Consider the following 24,446-nt stretch of genomic DNA (forward strand, 5'->3'; position numbering starts at 1 on the left):
CAGACTGCCTCTTGGTTCCTCCTGCTGTTACACACATCGCATTCACATTACAACTGATATCAGATAAGCAATAAGATTGGGGGTCACTGATCAGGGGATCAGGGCTAACTATTAGGCAGACAGCAAGGTCAGGGGCTGGTGGGTCATGGACTGACGGTGAGCAGACTGGTGCCGATTCCTTGCACGTTTCATAAATGACTGGCTTTCTGTATAGGCATCGGGGTAGACTAGCCAATGAGGCAATGGGCGTGTGGGGATGAGTCATGTAACTGCAGGTGAGGGTGAGTCATCAGAGATGGCACCCCTGTGACTTCCATTCAGTCCTCAGCATGATCTAATTGCTCTTCAGATTGGTCTTCTCTTGATGGGCTTCGGGAAGAGACTATATATCAGTGTGATGCAGCTAAGTCTGACGAGCAGCTCATTTGTGTAGGACTCTGGAAGCGAATCAAATGCAGCGGAGGATCACTGTCATGTCTGAGGATCTGAAAAGCAGTGTAGCCTTTTAAAACAATTATTTTTTGTTCTTTAAAAGAAAAAAATCCGTGTCATGCGCTATTCTTTGTCAGTAGCAGAGTGCAGTGCAGCACATGGAAGGCTTGCAAATGGCAATGTCAGTCTAGGCACCCTGATTTTTTAAATACAATGTGGAAGGAGGACATCCAAAAACAAAGCAAAGAAAACATACAGAAACTATCAAAGCAAGAATGCATTCAAAAGTTGGGCTTCTTCCTCTTCTAAGTAGGCTCCTTTCCACATTTATCCAGCCTGTTTACTGTTTGAATGAACCAAATGAGACTGTAATCGCATCCAGTAGGAGGATAGAGCAGAACAGTGTTGAAGAATTGCTAAGGCAAAACCCCTGATCCTGTGATAAGTGCTATATATGAGTTTTTTTCTCTGGTATGGCTTGCCTTTTTTTATCTGAGCTGGCCTGCTCTGTCTTGCTGCCAAGGCAGTAATTAGCTTGCTTTGAACTCAGCACACTCACGTAATAAAGCATCCTCATGGCAAACTCCGGATTTGTCTGAAACTTTTGCTTTTAACATAAGCCTTGGGCTGCGTGACTCAACTGCACCTTCAAGTGCACAAGCATTAGTGTCTTGCCTGCTGATGACACCTGCGGGACAGTTTATGATAGATTGAACTGAGTTTTACATACACAATAAACTAGGGAGATCTTGTGTTTTGCAGACTGTCAGCAATTCAAAAATGCATTGGTATTTCTGACCGCCATTTATCACTTGGGTGCCTTTTTTTACATGCTTACCCTTTTAGCAACCAGTTCTGAGGTGACAGTGTTACAACCTCTTTTGATCTGCATTTAAATACTCCTGAATCCTTTTTTGAAACCCTCCTAATATGTTACTTCAGCTGGTGTAAAGCGGTATAGGTAGGGGAGTGGTGCCATCTTGCAGCAGAAGAGCATCTGCCTCTATGAGAGAAGACTCAAAATAATTAAAGAAAAATGGTGAAGCCATCAGAAGTAGCTTGCCTGAATAGTATGACCCAAGTGATGCTTGTCTTCCTTCACTTCATCTCTTCCTACTATTTGTCATCCTTGCTCATCCTGTAATGCCTAAAATTGGGCTCCTATCCTTACAGGCAAATATGAATCAGTGGGACTTCTCCTGGACATCTGTTAGCAGCCTAAGTTGCAGGTTGAGGCTTCTAACTGTATACTGTTCAGAGGCTGTGTCTAATTGGGCTGGAAAATAGCACAGTTTTTGTACTCTGTGAAAATATTAATGGAAGCAAATTGTCACAGCTTTAAGGCTTGAAAACTAGGAAACTAATTCTTACTTTAGATGGGAATCATCAGGTAAGATGATCAGCTGTGCATATGCCTATTCCCATGCCTATGCCTCCTTTCTCCCATTGGGTTTGTATGTCCTCTACCAGTGACACACACAGCATCCTGGCTAAGTACAGGCAGTCAAAAAGCCCAAGGCTGAATTGATTCAACCTTCGCAACTTATTCTAAGCTGCATAGGTTGAACTGATATGCAAGTGAACAGGGATTCATTTTTGATTCTGGAAATGCAGCCACATGCCTGCAGTGGCCCAGGTCAGAAGCTGGGGGGCACTAGAGCATGCATCCCAGGTGAGCAGGAGCAGGCAGCTTGGGCTAAGGCTAGCCCACCCTACAAGGGCAGGGGGTTGCAGGGGAGGTGCAAAGCATCTTGGGATGCTGGGGGACTCTAAGTTAACTTGAATCTGGATCTGGGACAGAAGTTCAATAAACCAACTAAATCTAAATCAGTTAAGTCTGATACTACACCCATCCAGATTTGTCTTAAACCGGTTTTGGCCATTTTGAAAGTGGTTTATAGGCACTGAATTTCTGTTGTGTTACAGCTTTGAACTGGTTTCTGATCACTTTTACTGGTTTACATGTAACTTCTGTCCCTAGTCCATGAGAACAGGTCTTGCTGCCTGAGAACATGTCTACTTGGCAACTTCAGAAGGCTCCTTACTTTTCCATGTTAACCTCTCATGAGTGTCATGTGTCCTATCAAATGCATGCAGCTTGGTCCAAATAGTCAAATAAACCAAATATATCATGGTTTTGGTAGTGAACTCACTGAGTGGACACAGAGATATGTTGTAGGTTTAAATCTGTTTTGCTGGATCTTTCTCAGAATTGTTTTTTGGTTTCTATCCCTCAGAGGGTGAGGAAGAGGAGGAGGATGAGGAAGAAGAGGAGGAGGAAGAAGAGGAAGAGGAAGACAAAGATATAGACTCAATGGATGAGAGCATGGAAGGGGATACTGAATTGCCAGGGTTCACACTTCCTGGTGAGCCCTCCCAAGAACCCCTCACTGGGCTGGGCAACCCTGAAGCACAGCTGGCTGGGGTATCTTACCAAGTTCCAGACACCATCGAATGGGAACAGCAAAACCAGGGCCTTGGTAAGAGAAAGTTTCTTCTATCCTTTGAGTAGGTGGGCTGTCTCCTGAGCTCTTCCAGTAGATCTGGAGTAACCTGTCTTCACTGGATGTGCTCCAGGTTCATACCTCTGTGTGTGTGGGGCAGAATCTGGCTCTGCATCCCCAGTTGCACAGCATCCCATCTGGGGAGAGCCCATGCACCATGTTTGCTCCTCTTCTGTTTCCAGGGTCTGGTCTTGCATTGCTCTGCCAGCACTCTAGCAGGCCAATTGCAAATGCAGCAAGCTGGTTTTTAAGAGAAGCTTCTTTCGTCAAGGAAAGGTTCAGGGTTGTAAGGCTCATGGATTAGGGGAGGGCAATAGTTAATCAAGCATTTTGCCACTGCTCCTGTTTCAAATGCTGAATTCTTTTAGGTGCTAGCTTCTTGGCATTTCCTGAGCACATAGGGCTCAGGATACGTGGGGCTGCCTGGGAGGCGTGAAGTTCTGTTGCATTAAACAAAGCTAGGGATGGGTAAAAAACAAGGCCCGTGCTCAATTACATTCAATTGATACCCCTGTTACCTTCAAACCCTAGATTTCACGAGGTACCCCACCTGGAAAATCCAGTAGCTGATGAGGTTTGTACAGCTAAGGGCCCTGTGATGTGACCAGGACCAGGTATAGGACAGGGTGCTTTTTAGAAAGAACAAGATCCCCAAAGGTGGATATAGGCCAGTGTCATTTTTCTATGTACGAAGGGCCTACTGACTCCCAACAATACCTGTGGGACTCCTGCTTGTACAGAACACTTCAGTTTGGGACCATTAAGCATCTACCCATACCAATGAGCCCTTCAGACGAAGCATTCTCCAGTCCTTTTGTCATCAGTTTCTTGTACAGGTTCTGTTCTAATAAGCTGCACTTCCCCGGGGTGTTCAGTTCCTTTGTGTTGCGCCAGTTCTTTTCCCTGTAAGTCCATGTACCCAACCTGCACTAGTATTGTTGGTATCCTCTGAAGCAAATCAAAGGGTATTTTTCAAGCTCCTCGATTGCAAGGCTGTTCTTTTCTTGCTGAGGGGCAGACCGAGTTTAAATCAGGTCTTGCATCTCTGTGGCTGACTAACTCTTACTCTGAAGAACATCCCGTTTGATGTTTCCCATATAAAGTCTGTTCCACGTGTCTGTGTTCAATTGAGCTGGACAGGAGAAAGGTGGGAAGTGGATCCTTCTCTTTCATTAATTGCTCTCTGATTAGCTTTGGTGAATTGGATTAGAGAGGTGTAAGGCAGTGAACGTTAAGAGCCTAGAGCTGGGTTTGGAGAAGCACTTGCCACTTGGTAAGTTTTTTATTCTTGTTATTACTTTATCTTTATGGTGCTTTGGGAGGAAAAAGTAATGGGTTCTATTTGCCATGGTGCTTACGGCCTCTGTGGTGGTTTGAGCAGCCCAATGGCACTATGTACATGCTGGAAACTCAGCTTGTCCTTAACTGCTTGCCTGGTTCAAGGCCATGGCACTCAGCATCTTGCAGGGCAGAACTCTTGGCCAGCATCTTGGGAAAGCTTTGCCTCTTGAGCTATCAGTGGTAGCCAGAAGTGTGAGCATTTTGTCCTGTGCCTCAGGGACGAGGATAAAGGGTCACATCACGCTTCAGTTTATAGCCCTGAGATGTTAGATGTGATGCTGTCTATTCTCCTGCAGACTGATACTGTGAGGGAAGTCGTTGTGTCAACAGCAACAAGAAGGGATCTGTTTGAAATCAATACTGGTTTAAAATGGAACTTGTCTTTCAGTTTCTGACACATTCAGCTTCAGAGGAGGAGGTGGAGAGGCTGGAGGTTCGTGTTGGGAGTCATGAAGGGGAGGCAGAGGACAAAAGCTATGAGTAGGGAAGCTTAGAGAACGGGATGGATCTGTCACTGACCCTGCCTGTTTTGTCTTGTACAGCAGGGATCTCCAGACAGTGGATGACTGCATTCTGTGAATACACAATGATGAGGCTCTGTGCAGTGAGCTATGATGATGTTCATCCTTATCTCTGAAAGCATTACTGTTATTTACCATTAGGGATCCCAGTCATGGGTCACAGCCCTGTGGTGCTAGATATACTTTAAACATGCATATATATATGCAGGAGTATTTAAATGCATATATATACACAGGGGTGTGTGTGTGTGTGTGTATGTGTGTATATATGTAAATGCGCATGCCCAAAAGAGCTTACTTTTTAGAGTAGAATTGCCCATTTCATTTTACTTCTGCAATTTAAAATTACTTGCTCTACAGTACAGCGTGGTGCTTTGTAGATGAACTCATTCAGAGATGCAGAGAATTCATAGCATCTGATGAAGCAGGCTATAGCCTACAAAAGCTCATGCATTTCTGAATGAGTTAGTCTGTAAGGGTGCCTAGACATGTGCACTGAGGCTGCTGCAGATTAACCGAGTCTGCTGGAGCGAGGTAATTACCGCACTCCAGCAGACTCCAGGGTCATGTGTATTAGTGTCTCCGCACTGAAAAATGGCGGTGGGTGTGCTTTAACTATACCTCGTTGGAGCTTTAGTTAAAGTGCCCCTGCTGCCATTTTTCAGCCAGGGATGCTGATACACATGACACTCTGGGCACTTTAATTAGAGTGCCTCAAGGAAATGCTCTAATTAAAGTGCCCCCTCCCCACCCCCGGCTTCCGGAGCACATGTATAGATACCCTAAGGTACCACCCTTCCTTGTCTCCTGGCCCCCCTTTCCACTAATATGACTAAGTATCTCTGCTCTTTATTTTACACCATAATGAGTGTCTGACCAAGTTATGGTTTTTTGAGCCCATGTTTGGAACTATTGCATGTATAGAAGCAGACCTACGGGGGGGAAATTTTAGAATTCACCTTTAGGAGATGGAGGTGACCCTTTCTCTTTCATTGTTTTGGGGAGAAGATGGGGAAGTGTTGTGATAAGTCTCATTGGCTACTGTCCACCTCATTTAACAGCCAGATACTTCTGTTGAATATCTGGAAACCTGATTGCTTTCTGTAGAGCTTAGCTTTCTGAGAGTCAAAGCTAGTACAAATAGCCACCTGTATTGTAGTAGCTGCACACCTCGCCATCTTTTCTATGCATTTATTTTCACAGCAGTCCTGTGACTTAAGGTGGTGATATTACTCCCGATTTACAGATGGGAAGAACCAAGGCACAGCTGGACTAAGGGGCTTGCTAGAAGTCATGCAGAGGTCTATGGCAGAACAGGGGACTGAACCCAGGTGTCCCAAGTGCTGGGCTGCTGCCCAAATCAGTAAGCCATTCTTCCTCTCTGAGCCCTGGGAGCTGCCCATTAATGATTTCTGAATACTCTGAGTTAACCTGGTTATTGGCTTGTTTGTTGTATGAATATACTGATGCAATTAAATAGGGGCTGTTGGAATAAAAATGCGGAGGAGGGAGAAAGACTGGCTTCAGATAAACCATTCCTCAGCAAACACTGGTGGGTTGTTTGTTAAGAGAGAATTCTAGGAAAGGAAAATGCCTGGGAACTGAAGAGATCAAAAGGACCATAGCAGGTTAATGAAGGAAGACATGCTCAGGTCAAGGGAACAGTTTTATCACAAGACCAGCCTGAGACACAATAATCCACTGCGGGTGCCTGAAAAAGGTATCCTATGAGGAGAGGCTGGGGGAACTGGGTTTATTTAGTCTGGAGAAGAGAAGACTGAGGGGAGGATTTAACAGCAGCCTTCTAGTACCTGCAGGGGGGTTGCAAAGAGGATGGAGCTAGACTGTGCTCGGTTGTGGCAGATGACAGAACAAGGAGCAATGGGCTCAAGCTGCAGCAGTTGAAGTTGAGGTTAGATATTAGGAAGAACTTTCTCACTAGGAGGATAGTAAAACACTGGAACAGGTGACCCAGAGAGGTCATGGAATATCCATCCTTGGAGGTTTTAAGACCCGGCTACACAAAGCATTGGCTGGGATGATCTAGCTGGGGCTGGTCTTGCTTGGAGCAGGGGGTTGGACTAGATGTGACCTCCTGAGGTCCCTTCAACGCTCGTTTTCTATGATTTTATGTTAGCTACCATAGGACAGTGAGGACCAGAAACATAGCCCAGGGCAGCCTCTCAGCACCTGGGGCAGTGCTGGTTGCAGCTATTTTTCCACCCCTTCCTCCTCCAACTGAGGCTGCTGCCCTGGTTGCCCCTTCCCTCAGTCACACTATTGGCGAGGGTCACCCTTTTTAGCAGGTGTGCCCAGATTAAGTCCCTCTGCAAGTGCCACTGCAGTCCCCTTTCCCAATCTGATCTGCAGCTCTGCTTTGCTCTCCCTGCCCTCTGTCTCGGTGCTGCCGGCCCTCTTCCTGATCTGCTGCATGTCACACCAAGGCTGCCAGTGCCACTTGTGGCATGTGGGGCACAAGTTGGCCACATTTGCCATAGGAGGGCAGTAAGAATTAGTAGGATAGATCTGTATGTAGACTGCTGTTTTAAATCCCTTTTCTCTAAATACTTTTAAAAAATGTTAAAATAAACAATACCCTCCGAGAGGTAAAGACACAAGACCCCAGACTCTAAGGAGATGCACTGGGAGAGACCAGGAAGGGGACAGAGGAACAGCCGGCCCCGTAACTATGACACTTGGTTGTGTTTGCAGATCATTGTCTCAGTAGATTATAATGGCTCCTTCAGAGCTGTTGCAGTCTGTTTTATTAATGGCTGCACATTAAGTCTATCAGGGGAATATCCAGTGACATTTTTGTCCAAGTAAATTACTGCATACTTACAGCAGCCAGTTTTAATGCTTCAGTATTTGTTTTTTTTCAGGATATCATAAAGTGATAATAAATAATGGCCTCATTTCTTGTGGAATTTTCATTTTTGTTAACTGTAAAAGCCTGGTGCTTATATAGCAGCACTCAGCATTTTCTGTCTGCAAAGCACTTTGCAAAAACATTACACTCATGGGGATGCAATCTCTTGGTTTCAGAATTTCAGAACTTAGCAAGCTCTTTACTTCTGTGTTCCTTCGGAGTACCTCTCAGAGCAAAAATTCCCATTGAGTTAGTAGTTATTATGTTTACTTGGCCTCGTAGCTATTACAGTTCTCTAGAGAATAAATAATTAAATCCACAAATATCTGGGTTAAGCAACTGGCAAAGCCTGGATATTTTTATTGGTCAGTTAAAAATGTAAAAAGGAATTTATACTTCGCTGTGATTTCTAACTTAGGTACTTAGCTAGCCCCAATCACTCGAGTAGTTGGTCACCTCCCAGTCATCATAAAAAGGGATGAAGGAAGGAAAGTAGAACTTAGAACTGTCAAAGCTAAAATTTCATCTGGCATAAATTAACATTTCCAGAACCTAGGCAGAGCTTATATTACTAAAGATGTAGCTCACATTTCTCGTAGTTCATCACCTAAGGGCATTTTATATATGTGCTGTGGGAGTGGGGGGGAGGCCGCTTTAATTAGAGCTGCTCTAATTAAAGCACCAGGAACAGCTCTTTAGATAAAACACCCCCATCACTATTTTTAAGCATGGGGATGCTGATACACGAGATGCTGGAGGCTGCTGGAGAACGGTAATTACCACGCTCCAGCAGACTTTAATAGAGTCAGCTCTGACGCACTGTAATTACAGCGCATTGGAGCAGCCTTGCTGCACACGTATAGGTATTTCCACTGTCTAACTCTTCGCTGTAGGTTTTTACAAAGAGGCTTGTTGGACATCTCTCTGAGATGATTTGGTAGCAGCAAATCCTGTATCTGAGTAGGGAGTTGGTTTACTCTAAATCAGTCGTTTTCAACTTGTGGTCTGCAGATGCCTGGGGGTCCACAGACTGTCTGAGGGGTCTGTGAAAGATGACTATGATCAATCGAAAGCATGTGAAGACCTACGCTTACAATTCAAAGGGGTCTGTCCTTCCATTTGAAATTTCCAAAGGAGTCCCCACCTCAATTTGGAATATTTTAGGGGTCTGCAAATGAAAAAGGGTTGAAAACCACTGCTCTGGATGATTCTTGAAGTTCCTGATAACCTTATAGGCACATCCAGATGCGCACGCACACTACACACATTGCACATGCGGGCGTTCTTGCACTGCTAATTTGCCGGGGGGACCAGGGCTTGACACTGGGAAATCCTGGTGTCAAAAAAAACTGCGCTAGAAAAAATTGGGGCAGCGCATGTGGTGGCAATGTGTGCCACCCTAAATTGGAGCCTGGCTGTCTAGAGCCATACTCCAGTGGTGGCCAGGCTGCCTGCTGCTGGATTACCATTGCTGAAGCCCAGGACCCCAGGTGTGGTTGCTGGGGCTAGCCCAGGTGCTGGCCCCAGCCTCCCCTACCCCACCCCACCTCACCCAGGGCAACTTGCCATGCATCAGAGCACACATCCATGGGCGTTCCCCAGGGACAAGCAGCAGCACCAACTATGCGCTGCTACTGTTTGTCCCTGGGGAAATGCATTTGCATGGTTGCCTGGACATGCCCTGTGAGTCTGACAATAACTAACCAAGAAGTAACTCTCCTTCCCATAATTCACTGCAAAGGAGAAGGTAATTTCATTTGCAATTTTTGTTACATAATTGTTGAACCTTGTCAAATGAAACGTTGTCTATGGAAGATGAGAATGGGAACCTGTCTGCAGAGTTCCAATACAAGGAATCCCTTCAAAGGCTTGTAACAAATCATGGTCTGTTACAACTGCAATGGTAAGAGCCCTCTGGTTTACCAGCTGGATTTATGCTTCCACCCTAGGATCTCTTGCCTAGTTTTAGGAATGTGAATGCCGAGAAGAACACCTCCTCTTAGGAAGATGCCAGTCATGCTGGAATTTAAGCCTTTGGATAGGAGACAAAATTTATAGAAAATTAGCTATTTCCTTTGATAGCTCTTTTGTGATTGAGTGAACACAGATGAATGTTGGCTGCAAGGAGAACCTCATTTGCTTTATAATGGATTTGAGGTTTGCTGATGATTTCTAGACCCTCGAGCAGTCTCCTTTGTATAACCCCCTGTAATGGTAAAGGAGATGACTTTCATGACCTTAATTAATTTATGTTCCACTAGTACCTCCAAGCTCCCACCAAATCAGAGCTCTGTTATTTCTGTCTTACACACTTAATAGTCCCTGCCACTGAAGTCTCTCAGTACCTCGGTATCTTAAATGTATTTACTCTTGCAACATCTTGTGATAGTGTTGTTATCCTGTCGGCGGGTGTATCTGAGCTCCAACCCACTCGCGTCCCTGTTCCTATCCTCCCTGTCACTCGCCTGTGACACCTTGATATTAAAGAAAATACAAGAATGGGGAGGTTAGTTGTTGATCTGGTCTGTACCAGGACACAAGTTCAGCGAAGCTTCTTCCACAGGAGTCCACCTCCTCTACACCCTGTCCTCACCACACCTGGCTGGGAGGGAGTCCGTACCTTCTGGTATAGATGCACCCAGTTCCTTTTTGATCCCCACTTAGGGAATCAAATTAGTCTGGGGTTTGAGTCCCTGCCTTGATCAGCAAATCCTTCCATGGTCCAGGCAGTTCCTGAATAGCGCTCTCCTTCATAGGAACTGTCAGTCATCAGTCGATTCCTCACATAAGTCACTCTTGGCACTGATTCAGTCTCAATTGATTAGTCCAGGGGTGGCCAGAGTTACTTGCCATGGGAGCCACATCCAAACTTCCACCAAAGTTAAAGAGCCGGCGGGGGGAGGGAGGGAAAGGGTGCTGAGTGACCTGGAGCGGAGGTGACCACTTCCCCTTTGCACCCTTTGTTTGCCCCTTCTTCCTCCCATTTTCCCTGCTCCCACCAGCAGGCGCTGGCTGAAGGCCACAGGATCAGGCTCCTGCCGCCGGAGCGCTGAACCGCTCTGGCTTTCCCCACGGGGAGTGCACCCCGGGGTAAGCAGTGCAGCTGCAGCCCCCAACCCAGCAGCCCGGCTCCTGAGCCAGCAGTCCTGGAGGGAGAAGAGGGAGGAGGGCAGGCTTGGGGCTCACTTCCCACATGGAAAGTTGGAGTGGCGGGAAGTGCTGGGCTGTGTTGTCCCCTGGAGCTGCCTCGGGGATAAGTGGATGGGGCTGTGGCCAATTCCCAGAGAGCCACAAGTACCGTGCCAGCAAGCCGCATGTGGCTCCCAAGCTGTGGTTTGGCCACCCCTGAATTAGCCTCTAACCAGGTGCCCCTGATGAACATGTTATTCTTCAATCACTTGTCTTTGGTTCCTCTCAGTTCTGTCAATGAATTTTTCTTTACCAGATTGACTCTCACTCATTTCTTCTCCGTCAGATCCCTTAACAGAAGATCAGTTCTCTTCCTTCAGATAGCCGATTCTCTTTTTCCCAGTCCCCCTCTCATCATTAAATTAGTCAGTCCTCTGATTTGCTTCACTAGTCCCTGTTGCCTCCCTTCCCCAGCTGGATCCCCGCTGCCGCTCTCAGTGGATATGGCTGATTGGCTTCACGTCCAGGTAAGTTTGTTTCCCTGGCACTCGCCTTTACCCTCTGGAACAGGGGCTGAGGCAGCTCTCTGTTGCACATCCCTATATTACAGGTGAGGAACTGAGAGATTATGTGACTTGCCCAAGCTTCTGTGATTTGAACCCAAGCCCTAGGGTAGTACCCAGCACTGGATTATTCTCTGGATGCTAATCAGTAACCCAGAGTGCTATGGTAAGGCTTGAGTTCACATCTGTCTTCTGCCACATTCCCACTGGAGTATCCTTTCTTCCTTTGTGCTGGGTACTGCACATGCATATAACACAAGGAACACAAGTTATAAATGCATGAAGTGGAAAAAGGATGAGGAAGGCACAGACTGATGAAGTGACTCCTTCTAGGGCAAATAGCAGCAGAGTTGAGAAAAGAGCAGAAGTCTTTTGAGCCCTGATACAGTACGCTGTCCACAAGAATATGCAGTTTCAGGAAGTGCCACTGGTTTTGTCCAGTAGTGAAGTAGTGGGGATGCGTCCAAGTCCAGTTATTCAGCTGGTCTGGGTCTACCTTCCATGTTGCCCATGTTCAATTTTGTTTGTGCTGTTCTATCCTTCCTATGTCTTAATTTGCTCAGAGTCAGTAATAGGACAGCCAAGTGGATTTTCAGAGAGGCCACTTTTTTGATGATCTCCCTATAGACGTCTGCAGAGTTAGTATTTTGGTGAATTGGTGGTGAAATGGCTGCTAATTGTAATGGTGACTTTGCTCACTGAGATCTGGATGGAGATCACCAGTTCAGTTCACCTAGTCCTTATATACAACCATAAGCCTGTGCTGACTTACCACACAGTAAGCAAGATGAAATCAACTTAAAGGGGAAAATCCTGTATCTTAAAACCCATCATTTTAGCCACCCAAATTCACAACATCATACTTTTACAGTATCCATTTATAGCATCCATTTTACCATGAAGATATCTGCACAGGATGTAGTTAGGACCAGTCTATTTTTCTCTGCAAACCTGAAGCTACAGGGCTGAAGTTAAAGATATGAAAAGTAAGCTTGAGTGGTAATTAAAGTGCTTAATGGCCTGTGCTCCATCTGTTGGGCATTTATCTGTGATGAGGAGACTAAGAAACTTTAATGCAGGACCATAACTCTTCAGTAAAAAATGCAAATGTGGGTTTTCACAGTTGGGCTTTAAACAGAAAACAAGTCACATGTGAGCCTACACACAGTGAGCCTTTGCCACTATTCTGCTGCTCAATTTTTGTGCTCCACTGAAACCAAGGGAGTTATGCCAGTGTTAGACTGGAGGCACATTGTTATGAATCAGTTTTACTACATTTTAAATAAAAAATTCAACTGTTTTGGTTCCATCATGAGGGGGAAAAGAGACTGTTTCCACATGGGCCACCCAATATTAATTGGTTAGATCCTCATTCTTCTGGTAGGAAATAGCATGATTATTGATGCATGGCAGAAATGAAAATAGAGACAAAATTAAAGGCAGCGGTAATATTGTTATCATCCATCAACTATTCCTGGGCTTTATACTGGAATTAGCATACTGGTGAGCCCTCCCTGGGAATCCTTAGGGGGGAAAAAAGAATTGCATTTTGCTTAATAGCCTCAAAGTGCATAATTCTGAAAGAAAACTGCTGTAAGAAGTACATGAAAAGAATCTGCTTGGGATTAGACCGTGCATTTTTATCACCTATTACAAAGTAGCAGGAAAAGAGCAAGAGTCTTTTCACACCAAACCATCTTGTGGAGAATTTGAGCTGATATTCTAGTGTGACATTGCTGGTTGGATATTTTCAGAAACATTCGCAAATAAATGACTTTGAAATAGCAGCCCTTCCAAAAGGTTTATGGGCCTAGTTAAATCCATGTCAGAGTAAGATTAGCTAAACCCATTTGTTATCAATCCTTAACTACTATCTCAGGGATCACTGAGAGATTTAGAAGTGTTTGCTTATACAAGGAGCCACGTTTGTCTAGGTCTTCATTCTTCCTGTCGGCAAAAAAAAAAGGTATTTCATCAAACTTGGTGTGAAGCTAAGGATATCTGCTAAAGCAGACAGCCAAGCAACAGGTGCTGCCCAGCCACATCTTTCCCTCTCTCTTTCTTTTTCATTTTAGCCCTTTGAGTTTTAGACCCAACAGAAAATTCATTTGCCACTTCAATGAGACAAAGAGAAATTCCTTGCAATATCCGCTGCTTTGTATACAAGCAGTTCCAGCTGAGAGCTTATTGACTGAGCAATTTCAAATGAATTCCCCAGGGACACAGATTAGGCAGGCCTTGGAAGAAAAGGTAAAGCTAAAGGATATGTTTTCCAAAGGCTGCTGTAACTTCATGTTCAGTCCCTAGCTGTCCTAGGAAATGGATGAGAGGTGATCTAGTCTGTCTCCTTACACCATTCCCCTATACCTAAACCATTGCAGATCTTTGTCTAACCTGCTCTGGAAAACCTCCAGTGATGGCGAACCCTCCTTGGTTAATTGGTTTCAGTTGGCTTACACTTCGAAATCATTTTGGTGGTAGCTAACCCATGTTTCTTCTAGAAACTTAGGCTTATTCCTTCTTGTTCTATTCCCAGCGGTTATTGAGGATGGTTTATGGCCTTTGACACCCATGAAAACTGCTGCAATGGCTCCCCTCAGTCTTCTACTTGGAGTCCCTGCAGCTGCAAAACCCTTTGAAATTCCAGGACCTAGATCCCCAAGTGAGTCCAGCCGTGCCAGGTAGTGGCAGTGTCTGCAGTGGAGTCTGAATGCCACGGGACCAAGCTGTAAGTGGCTTGCGACTGTAAGTGGCTTTGTCTACGTGTGGCTAAGGGCAGTCAAAACCATGCCATCTTTGGGTGTTTATCATGGCTGCAGGGCACAGTGGGGTCCCTTGTGGCTGGGGGGCAGCTGCCCAGTTTAGAGCACCCCTGTGGCTCCAATGTGTGACTGGCTGATGGGGCAGGAGATGTTGGGTTTGCTGGGGAGGGGTCTAGCCAACTCCTTGCTAGACAGGGTCACTTCAGGCTTTGGTGTGGCTCCCCTGCTGGTGCATTGACCAGAAGGGTGCTGGCAAAGCTGGGCAGATTAATAGACCTGCTGGCTTGCAGTGGTCCTTATTTCCCTCTTCTTTGTCAGGTTGATGGTATCTTCTTCACAATAAGGGTTGCCAGAATCTGGAATGGGCTCCCAAGGGAGGTGGTGCTCTCCCCTACCCTGGGGGTCTTCAAGAGGAGACTGGACAAGCACCTAGTTGGGGTAGTCTGACCCCAGCGCTCTTTCCTGCCCAGGGCAGGGGGTCGGACTCGATGACCTACTGAGGTCCCTTCCAACCCTAGCATCTATGAATCTGTGATATAGGCCTGTGCTGTCTCTGTGGAACTTGGGAATGAATGGGAGCCCTAGAGGGCCTGAGGTGGATGCTGTGAGCAAGCAAGAGCCTTTTGCAGAGGCTTGGGGAAGGACATAAAGGGAGTGGGCCCAGGCAGGAACGGGCCAGAAGGCACGTTTCATGTTTTAGGCCATAGCTACACAGTAAGTGTACTGCCCCCATCAGTGGCACTTTCAAGCTACCCCTCTGTTTTCTAAACTGGAAGCAGTGTGGTTACAGTGCAGCACTGGCTTGGGTATTTCTATAGCAGGCTTAATAGCGGGGAGTGGATGTGCTAATAGGGTCTGTTGCTCAGCAGTGCTAATGAACCCACCCAAAGTATCATACAGACATGGCAACACACATTCTAATTTAGGAGGAAGCCTGCGTGGAGCTGTTCAGTGCGTCTGGGGCTGCTGCTGCTAGGGATCAGAAATCTGCAGTGTGGACATGTCTGTAAGGATCAGAAAGAGGTCAGTGAGGTTGCATCTCTTTTGGAGGTTATTTGACATTTCCTGCTTTTTACACTGTTTCACTTCTGACAGCTGTCACCTCTGCTAGGCAGAGTGCCCAGTGATATTACAAGCCCCGTTCAAGGGAACAGGACATAGTCTTTGGGCTGGTTATGGCTTGAGAGCCCTGCTCATACCTGGGCTGCGAAGACTGGAAGCGGCTCCTGCAGGGATGTGCCTGGGGCAAGTACACTCTGTCTGCAAATCGCACAGCACCTGCCAGTCCTTTTTGCTGCGTGCAGGGTGAGCTCCTCATGGAGCCAGCCCAACTTTACTGGCGGACGTTGAGGTGTTGCTGCAGCCTCTCCCTAGCCTAAGCTTTCCCTGAACCTTTTGAGACAGTTTCTTGGCTCTGTGTGTTTCTTGGCTCTTCACTTGCTGTCTCATATTAGGATATGCAGATAGCAGTAGAGTGCAAAAACATGCAAGCTGGCTTTAAATGAGTTGGCTTGGGTACCTGAAGCAATCTTAATCCAGTAGCAGAGAGCTCCATGAACCGCCTGACTATTCACTCTAGGCCTAGATTTCTGTCTTCCCAATAATGGGGAGGGCCTCTTAGCCTGTCTATCCCATCTAGTACTGCAGTAGATGGAGCTGCAGTGAGGCTAATTTATCCCACTCATTATCTAGCTTATAGGACATCAGCCCATGAGGACCTCCATGCTGCCACAGCTAGACTGGCTGTGGTACCCAAGTTAGCTGTCTACGCTGCAGTTGGCAGTGTTAGACATAGTCTTAGTGTGGGAAATCTTCTGGGGTGGGGCCATCTTGGTTGTATGCTTGCAGGCATTATTGCAGTGCAAACAATAATAATCACAGTTTTTTTCCCCAGTTTCTTTGTATCTGCACCTTGCAGATCTTTTCTTCTGTTATATAGAACCACTACATGTGGATATGCTTGTCCTTTTCCTCTCTCCTGTAATTTATATGCAGCAGGAAGCTTAGCTGTCCTTAGAGGGATCATTTAGTTGGCGGTGACCTCCTTGTTTGATCAATATTCCCAGAAGGTCCAATAACAAGGTTTTGCCAGGTTGCAGTTCTTTTATAGCTCATCCAGGATTAGACTCCAAGGTCTTTCTGATTCTGAGACTCTTGTTTTGCTCATTCTGCTCTGTGGCCTTCTGGACAGATGCAGGAATAGATGCAGAAATGGCACATATCCTCATGCAAAAGGGCTCCCTCAAAACCCATCTGCCCTCCAAAAAAGGTAGGATGTAAGTGGTGAATTGGCTGTTTGATAGCTGTCTACCCAGGTGGCAATTCACTTAGGTTACAAGTCTTTTGGCTTAAAGACTGTGATTGCACAGTGATTACAGGAAAAATGGAAGAGGAACAATCATTTGCAGATAGCACTGCAGTCAAGGATGGTGCTTGAGAAAACCACTCAAAAAGATCCCTGCATGAGGGTAAAGATGCACTGTATCTAGCTCAGACAATCAGAGCTGGAACGGGGTCCTCCCCCCATTAGGATATGTTGAAATTGCAGCCTCTTCAGGATCAGTGGAGATCAAAGCACTTCTAAAAGGACACCGTTTTGGTGAACGCACAAATTCTCCCTTCTCTGAGGGTGAGGAGGGCACATATTGGAAATGTGTAATTATTCCAAGCTACCAGTAATAAAATAATTGCTTCAAACTTCAAGCCACTGCTGTTTACAAAAAAGCTGGTGTTGGCATTCATCAGTGAAAGAGGTCGATATGGTGAATATTATTACAGGCATTGACATTTTTTCCCTTTTGCTTTCTTTTTGAATACCTCTAATCATAGCCTTAGACAGACCTGAGAATGTAATAAAGGGTTTCATCAAGGCTGTTTCCTACCAACCTATTATTTCTTGCAATTTGCTGGCAGTACCATCTGTGCTTGAAGCTTTATTAATCTGAAGTGAGTCCAGTGGCTGCCAAGATTTTTCAATTCTGCCCCTTGTTCTAGGCTTTTTATTTTTTTCTCCCACCTTAGTCTGGAATATAAAGCAAACATTTTAGCTGAAGTATCATCACCATTTACTTTTCCTTTTATGGATAAGTGACCATATTTCTTTAAAAAAAACTTTTACCAGATTTTATTCAAAGCAGTCAAAGGTGCTGTACTCTGCTCTGCTCTATGGACTTCCATGAAAAGGTCCTTTCCTTTCAGTCAGAGTAGCCAAGAAATTTCTGTCTTGGCCTCTTGCATGCTGACAGTGGACATATGATTTATTTAGGGCGTCATTATCAGAAGAATATTATGCCATCCCCATGGGCAGATCTAGCATTTTGAAAAGAGGGGGTGGGGATGCAGGTAGAGTAGTGTATCAGCACATATAACACAACACAAAATTTTCCCCAGTTAGAAGGAAACTAGGAGCTTTACTAATATGCCAGGAGCCTAATACTATATTATTCAGTTTGAGATCAAAGCAAAACCAAATATAGCTATTAGATTGTGTACTGATTTGCTAGATTATGTATAAAAGTTTTAAAAACCTCACAAATTAGGCAAAAAATAGTCAAAATACCAGTAGTGAAAGGATGTTTTCTCATTAGTCCTGTAGTCATAGTTGCATGTACGTCTCTTATTCAGATTCATAGAACAAAATCTAGCCTTCTGGAGCATCTTGACAGTGTCTCCAGTGCTTAACTATCAGTCTTTCTACACAGGAGTTAATATTACCACACCTGAGTTAAGATTTTTTAGCTAGAGCTAGAAACAGTCCCCAGGGCTTTGAAATGGAAGAGAGACATTATCAGAAATGGCTAACAGACAGCCAAATTGCAGAAGAAAGGATAGTTTGAAGCATCAAGACCGTTAAAAAGGATAGAGGGTTGTTAACACCTGTAGAATGAAGAGAGATTAGCAGGAATCAGGTAGAGTATAATGAGACATGAAGTCAATTGATTCCTTCAGTGTTGCCTGCATAGAAATGCTGCTGCCCTCCCAGGCAGTTGGTTTTAAAGTCTGCGTGGAGCTGGAATCAAAGGGAGATGCAACTTAGCGTTGGTGAGAAGAGCGCTCAGCCCCCCACTCCTGCCACAAGAGGCAGACCTGGAAATGGAGCTGTGAAGCTGCCCTCCACCATCACTCTTCATATCTTTGCCTTTGCCTTTGGCCTGCAAGTGGTAATGTGCAGACACCCTTGAGGCAGCTTCACTACCTCATTCCAAGCTCTGGTGCATGTGGGTGGGGTGTCCTCCATGGTATGTTTGGGAGTGCCAAGAAAGTAGTATACACATAGCCTAAAAGCTACCCAATTTACCCAAATCATGCAGCAGACCAGAAGATACAGAACTCTGGTCTCCTGCGCCTGGTCCTCCCCTAGTCTACCATCGTCTGCTTTTTGCTAAAGGCCACTCCTTTTGTAGGTCATTGACAGTTTATCATTACTAGAAAGTTACCTCGTGGTGCAGCAGGCCATGTTCACTACCATGGTGTGGACTGTGACTTTGCAGGCAGTGTAGAGAGGGAATAATTTATTTACTGCCTGATGACCTGATTCATTACACATAACTTGTCCCGGAAAGTCATGGCTAACACAAGGTTGGCCAGCTCCCCAGGGTCCTGTTCGAAGCTTTCTAACGAGAAAAAGCTGTCTGTGCAGCTTGCAGAGTTTCATGGGCCTTCAATTGGAGGCAGCGTGGTCTAGTTGTTAGATCAGGAGAATTTAGGAGGAAGAGGCCTGTATTCTATTCTAGCTGCTTTGCTGTGTGACATGGACAAGTTGCTTTAGTTTAGCTCCTAATCCATGTTGGATGGGTAATAATCCTTATCCACCTCTAAGTGCTTTAAGAGCCGCGCATGAAAGACACTTTCTGGGCCATAGAGTGCCAGTTTAAGCAGGCATAACTCCTGCGTTCAGTGGAGTGAATGTGCTGCTCGTGCCAGCTCTGCAATCAGTCCCTGGCATTTACTAGCTGACTGCAGATTTTAGATGAGGACTTGTACAGTAGTTTGCTTATAACTGCAACTTTTAGCCATGCTCAGTTTTGCTTTTGAATTGACTTTTTCCTTTACAGCAGTGGTGCTCAACCTTTTTGCCTGGTGGAACAGACGGGCAGTGCCTAACCCAGGGGTGGGCAATTATTTCAGGTGGAGGGCCGCTTACTGAGTTTTGGCAAGCCATCAAGGGCCGCATGACAGGCAGCCAAGGCCAGATAAATGTTCATTTTCAAGATTTTTTAGGGGCCCTGCGGGCTGGATAGTATGGCCTGGTGAGCTGTATCCAGCCCCCAGGCCGCATTTTGCCCACTCCTGGCCTAGCCCACCTATGAGCCAGATCTAGTACCTGGAGTGAGCACAGCAGGACCTCATCTGGCTGTGTGGAGAAGGGTGGGGGGCAGCCTGGTCCTGATCCAGCTGTGTAGGGGAAGGAGGCTTGGCTTGGTCCTGATCTGGCTTTGCAAGGGGAGGGGGGCAGCATGGCCCAGCCCAGATTCAGCTGTGCAGGGGGTGGCAGAGCCTGACTCCAACCTGGCTGTGCCAGGGGAAGTGGGTGTGACCTGGCCCCAATTTGGCTGTGTAGAAGGAGGGGTGGCAGCCTGGCTGCAACCCACTGTGCGGGGCTTGGGAATTTGGCAGTGGGAATACATGGTGGAATTAATTGCCACTGCTTCCCCACTGCCAAATTTCCCAACCCATAGGAAGCTCCATGGGCCAGGTGCCAGGGCTCCATGGGCTGCATTTGGCTTGCAGGCCTGCAGTTGAGCTACCCCTGCTTTTGGGGATAAGCACAGGTAGGCAGTGGCACAGTATTGTAATGTTTTGGTGCAAACGGAGCATGTCTTTGATAAATGAGAAGCTGGTGCGTGGGTGACAACAATTCTGTGTTAATACAACAGTAAATGCTATCGATAAGAACTTTCATCTGAAGGCTTCGGAGGTCCCAGTTAATCCGTGGGAAAGTCGCCATCAGCCCCTGGAACAGGAGCCATTCTTTTCTAACCACTTGCTGCTGGAAGGCATTCACCTCTAGGGTAGAGCACTTTAATGCTTGCTTATACCCCAGTGGCAGTGTGTCCTGCCAGTAGCGACGAATAGGGGGTGCTTGGGGGTGCATGTGCACCCCCTGAGAGTACTGGTGCACCCCTTGACAGCCAGTGTTCCCCGCTTAGGCAACGGGCAGGAGGGGCAGGTGAGTGAAAGCACTGGCCGGGGAGTGGGGGCACCAGGAGAAACGATCCCCACAGTCCCCCCATGGCCAATTGTGCCAAACGGGGTGGAGGGTGTTCCCCTGTGGCTGATCGCATCAGCCAAGAAGTGCCAGCAGCGCACCCCTCCCCCCCTTCTGGTTGGCACCATCGGCTGTGGGGGGACCCTGGTCGCTGACTGGCTGCTGTGGGGGCAAGTGCCGCCCCCCCCGACTCAGAAGGCACCAGTCGCCCATATGTCCTGCCCAAGTTGTTCCCAAGCAGGTTCGGCCCAGGTCCCACTTGCCTATATTACAGGTACTCTCCAAACCCATGTGGATAAGCCCTAACAGCCCTAGTCTTGAACCAGGACTCTCCAGAACAGGGTGCTTTCCCTGCCCCGCAGAGTAGAAGCCACAGTCTCGATACCGCACAATACAGACCTTTTCAAAGGTCAGACACAGCTCATCACCCCAAAGCCCTATTATTGCAAGCCCTAATTTGCAGAAAGGGAAATTGAATCATAGACAAATTAAGGGATTTGCCCAAGATCAGACAGGGAGTCATTGGCAGAGCTGTTCTGCCAAGTCATAAATTCCCCAAATCTCAGTGCATTGGAGTGCATCGCATCTCAGCACTTTAAAGCAGGAAGCAAAAAATACCAGTTCCAATTAAAATCACTGGAGACTTTGACAGAGGCCCCATATAATTATATCTTCGGAACTGAGCCAGGGAACCTGCTGTTAAGTTAATTCTAGATGGGTGCTGTTAACCCCAGCTCTTATACACATTAATGACTCAAAATGAGCATTCCTCATTTCTACATCTCAAGTTATTATTTATTATTGCCTCAAAAGGCACCAGGTGCAGCAGCGGACTCAGTCTTTGCACCAGGCTGGAGCATTGGTCCAGTAATGAATTGAAAGGAATGTAGGGTACCACCTCTGCTATTTGGAAGGACCTAGGTTTTCCCTGCAGTGTGGCATCCAAGCATAAGCTTCATGCTGCTTAGTTTTTGTGAAAATATGATGAAGGGGTTGTAGGCGCTACTAATTCCTTCCTATTCAAAGGAAACTTAGTGACACTTCCAGCAGTAACTGTAATAATTTAGCAGTATAGCTATTCAACCCCCTTCTACACCCTCCTAATATATTTGTACATGTGCACTTAATTTTGACTCCCATCTGTGTGCTTAACAAAGACAAGAAGGTTGAGTAAAATCTTTCCACTGCTGAATGATACTACTTCTGCTATATATGGATAACCAAAAGGTCTTCCACCACAGGCTCACACAACAATCATGCTATTTCAGCAAGCAATGAATTAGACACTGTACTCCATATACATTGCCAACCTCAACTGTTTATACACAGATGCTGTATTTTGTGTCAGGCATGTTGTGAGATCAGGTGAGGGGAGACAGGAGAAAGTGCAGAGCACTCCTTAGAGCATTAAGCTTTAGCTTCAGGTGATCAGAATTAGTTGCCCTTGTGTTGGCTTGGTATATGTTGAGATATTGGGTTGGAGTAGTATAGTGAGTTGGCATTTAGAGTGCCTGGGACTGGTTCCAAGACCACTGGAAATCCTTCCATTGGCTTCAGAAGGCTTTGGCATTCTGTGGGAGCAGCCAACCCATCATTTCAAGGAGCTTAATTTCTCTGGAGGCTTTGGGTATTAAGCCATGTCTTTCTCACCACCCAGCTGAGGCTTAAGATAACAACTTTTGGTTTGATCTCCAAGGGGAATAGGAACAAGATTGCTTCTTTCCTATGAAGCAAACTTCTGATCAAGCAAAACTTTATCCAGGCAGCACTAGGTAACTTGCTTTTTTTTGTTTTTCTTTGTTTTTAATCCCTACCTCATCTGAGATGCACTTGCTCTTCCAGTTGGCTAGCTCATGTATCATTAAACAGCCCTCTCCTGAAACATGGACCCTCAGATGGGTCCTTGTTTCACAACAAATGAGTGCATTTGGTACCAAGAGGAAAGATCATTTCTCCCTTTACAAAAACCAGTAACTTTGAGCAGAAATGTGTAGATCTGAGTTGCATTCAGCTTTGATTGACCAGACACACAAGTGTCTTGGGATGGATTCTCCATGTTGTTCCAGTTGCTTTGTCTTGCTCAAGCAGCACTAAGTGGCCAAAATCATGGCCAGAAGCTGCTAATGGAGGATTCCTCTTGCAAGAGGTAACTCCCCACAGCTTAAAGCTAGATGGGTAAGTTCCTGCCCCAGATGTTTCCCTTACCTCCAGCAGACTAGGGAGGAGGGAGTCAAGAAAGGGCAGGGAGAAACTCTGGTCTGCCTGTCCTCCATTTGCCTAAATTCATCATGAATGAACAGAGCCTGGCATGTGTTTTAACTACCCTCAAGGCCAGGCAAGGCAGATTCAGGATACTATGGGGGATGAGAAGGCCTGGCATATGGCCACTCCCTTGTGCCAGCTTATTTCCAGGAGTCCAGTTGCAGAGGTTTTGGGGTCTCTGGGGTGTTATGCTCAGTTCAGCCCATCATTGCAAACCTGGCTGTACCAGCATCTGTGTATAAGCAACTTCAGGCAAGCAATGGGACTTCAACAGAAGTTTCCTGTTGGAAAAATGCTCAACGCATTGTTCTTTTTCTGTAATTAGGAGAAAGTTAATACATAATCTTTATTCCCCCTAATGCTGCAGTAGGAGGGAGTGAAGATCTAATGTAATGTGAGACTAAGCAAGCACTCTCATTGAAGCCAAACACTATTGATTCAACTGGATTTTTCCTTTAGCTGCAGTGTGCCCATGTGTGAGCTACTTATGATGATTAGTATTATTATTATGAAAAGCCAATAGCATGCTATTGATCGAGGAGGTATTTAATGGGTAGATGGCATTGCTCCTACAATAGAGACCTATTCCCTGTAAGATGTCAGCTGCTTAATACCTGTGCTTTATGTCAACTGGATGTGTGTTCTGTTGCTAGATGGAGTATAGCTAACTCCTTGGCGTGCAGTTTGGTATTCTTGGTTGTAAGAGCTCTGCAGCCAGCAATAGGGTCTCTGGCTTCAGAAGTCTTGGGAGATCTTGGACTAATGTGAAAGACGCCTATAGCCCAACTCCCAGTAGAAATGCATGAGTTGGAGGGAAGGCCCAGCGAGCCCCAAAGCAGTGGTTGCACTTTTTCTGTTCTGGTGCATAGAAAAGGCATTCATTGAAGAGGTGGAACCAAGTCTTCAGTGAACACAGTTCAGGTTAGTCCCAATGATCTTGGAGCAGGAGCCCGGTCTCTGTTGTAAATGCCATCCTCAAGAACTGCTGAGCTGTGTGAAGCTGCTTTGGTTTTACTCTGAGTGAAGCTTTGGCACTTGCCTGTCAGTTTTGGCTTTCAAATTGGGGTTCAGAGAAACTGCACAGCCAAACAGTCAGCCCAAGCAAGCTGTGTCTGAGCTTTCATTCCAACCCATGCAGCATCACTAAGGGTACACTGCACCGCTGCCAGGGTGCACTTGGGGAGGGGTGATCACTTCCCATTTGCAGGCACTTGGAAATGCTGTGGTGAAGCCTTTCCAGGAGCAGCCCCAGTGGCTCATCTCATTCCACTGGAGACAGAAATACAGAAAGTGGTTGTGAGGGGATGCTCTGGGGACAGCTTCACCTCCGCATTTCATACCAGTGAGTGGAGGAGGGTGGGGTGTGACAAGACCTGCCCTGAGGGCTCCACAGAGGCAGTGTGGACCTACCTGAAATGCAAAATCAGGGCAGGTCCACATAAAGCCTGGCTCAGGTTTGCCAAGGATGTTGTAAGCATTGTAGCAGAGTTGAGTGAAGCGTTGAGCGTAAAACAGGTGCCCCACAGCCCAGTCTCATGGGAGTAGCAGTCAGAGACTTTTTGCATATGAGATCACATCCCTTTTCTATGCAGTCACGTCTGGAGTAAAAGAGGAGACGGCGCAATTCTGGGGCCCAGTGTTCAGCTCGTGTAGAATTGCCTGCCTCGGTTTGAAGCTGTTATCTTAGACCAGCTGAGACCCTGTCATTTTCTCTGGGGTCCTGAAGGGTTTGGGTGTCATTTTCTCTGGGGTCCTGGGGTCCTGAATGGCAAGTTCAATGCTTGGGAAACTGCAGATGATCCCTTTTTGTTCTGAGCAGCAGGCGTCGCTGTAGTCAGCAAGAAATCCTGGCAAA

The 24,446-nt window shown here is 46.2% G+C and overlaps 1 protein-coding gene across 2 annotated transcripts in view; it reads left to right on the forward strand.

The window, feature by feature from the left end:
- The window catches only part of CUNH14orf37 (chromosome unknown C14orf37 homolog), a 161,427-nt gene that overhangs the window by 39,507 nt on the left and 97,474 nt on the right, over positions 1–24,446 (forward strand). For both annotated transcript variants that reach the window (XM_019518411.1, XM_019518412.1), the window contains exon 5: positions 2,670–2,912. In XM_019518411.1, the coding sequence (XP_019373956.1) occupies positions 2,670–2,912 (243 nt within the window). The remainder of the gene's footprint in view (positions 1–2,669; positions 2,913–24,446) is intronic.

The sequence above is a fragment of the Gavialis gangeticus genome, unplaced genomic scaffold (assembly GCF_001723915.1).
Source record: "Gavialis gangeticus isolate Ggan-Ray unplaced genomic scaffold, GavGan_comp1, whole genome shotgun sequence".
In the NCBI taxonomy this organism is placed as follows: domain Eukaryota; kingdom Metazoa; phylum Chordata; order Crocodylia; family Gavialidae; genus Gavialis; species Gavialis gangeticus.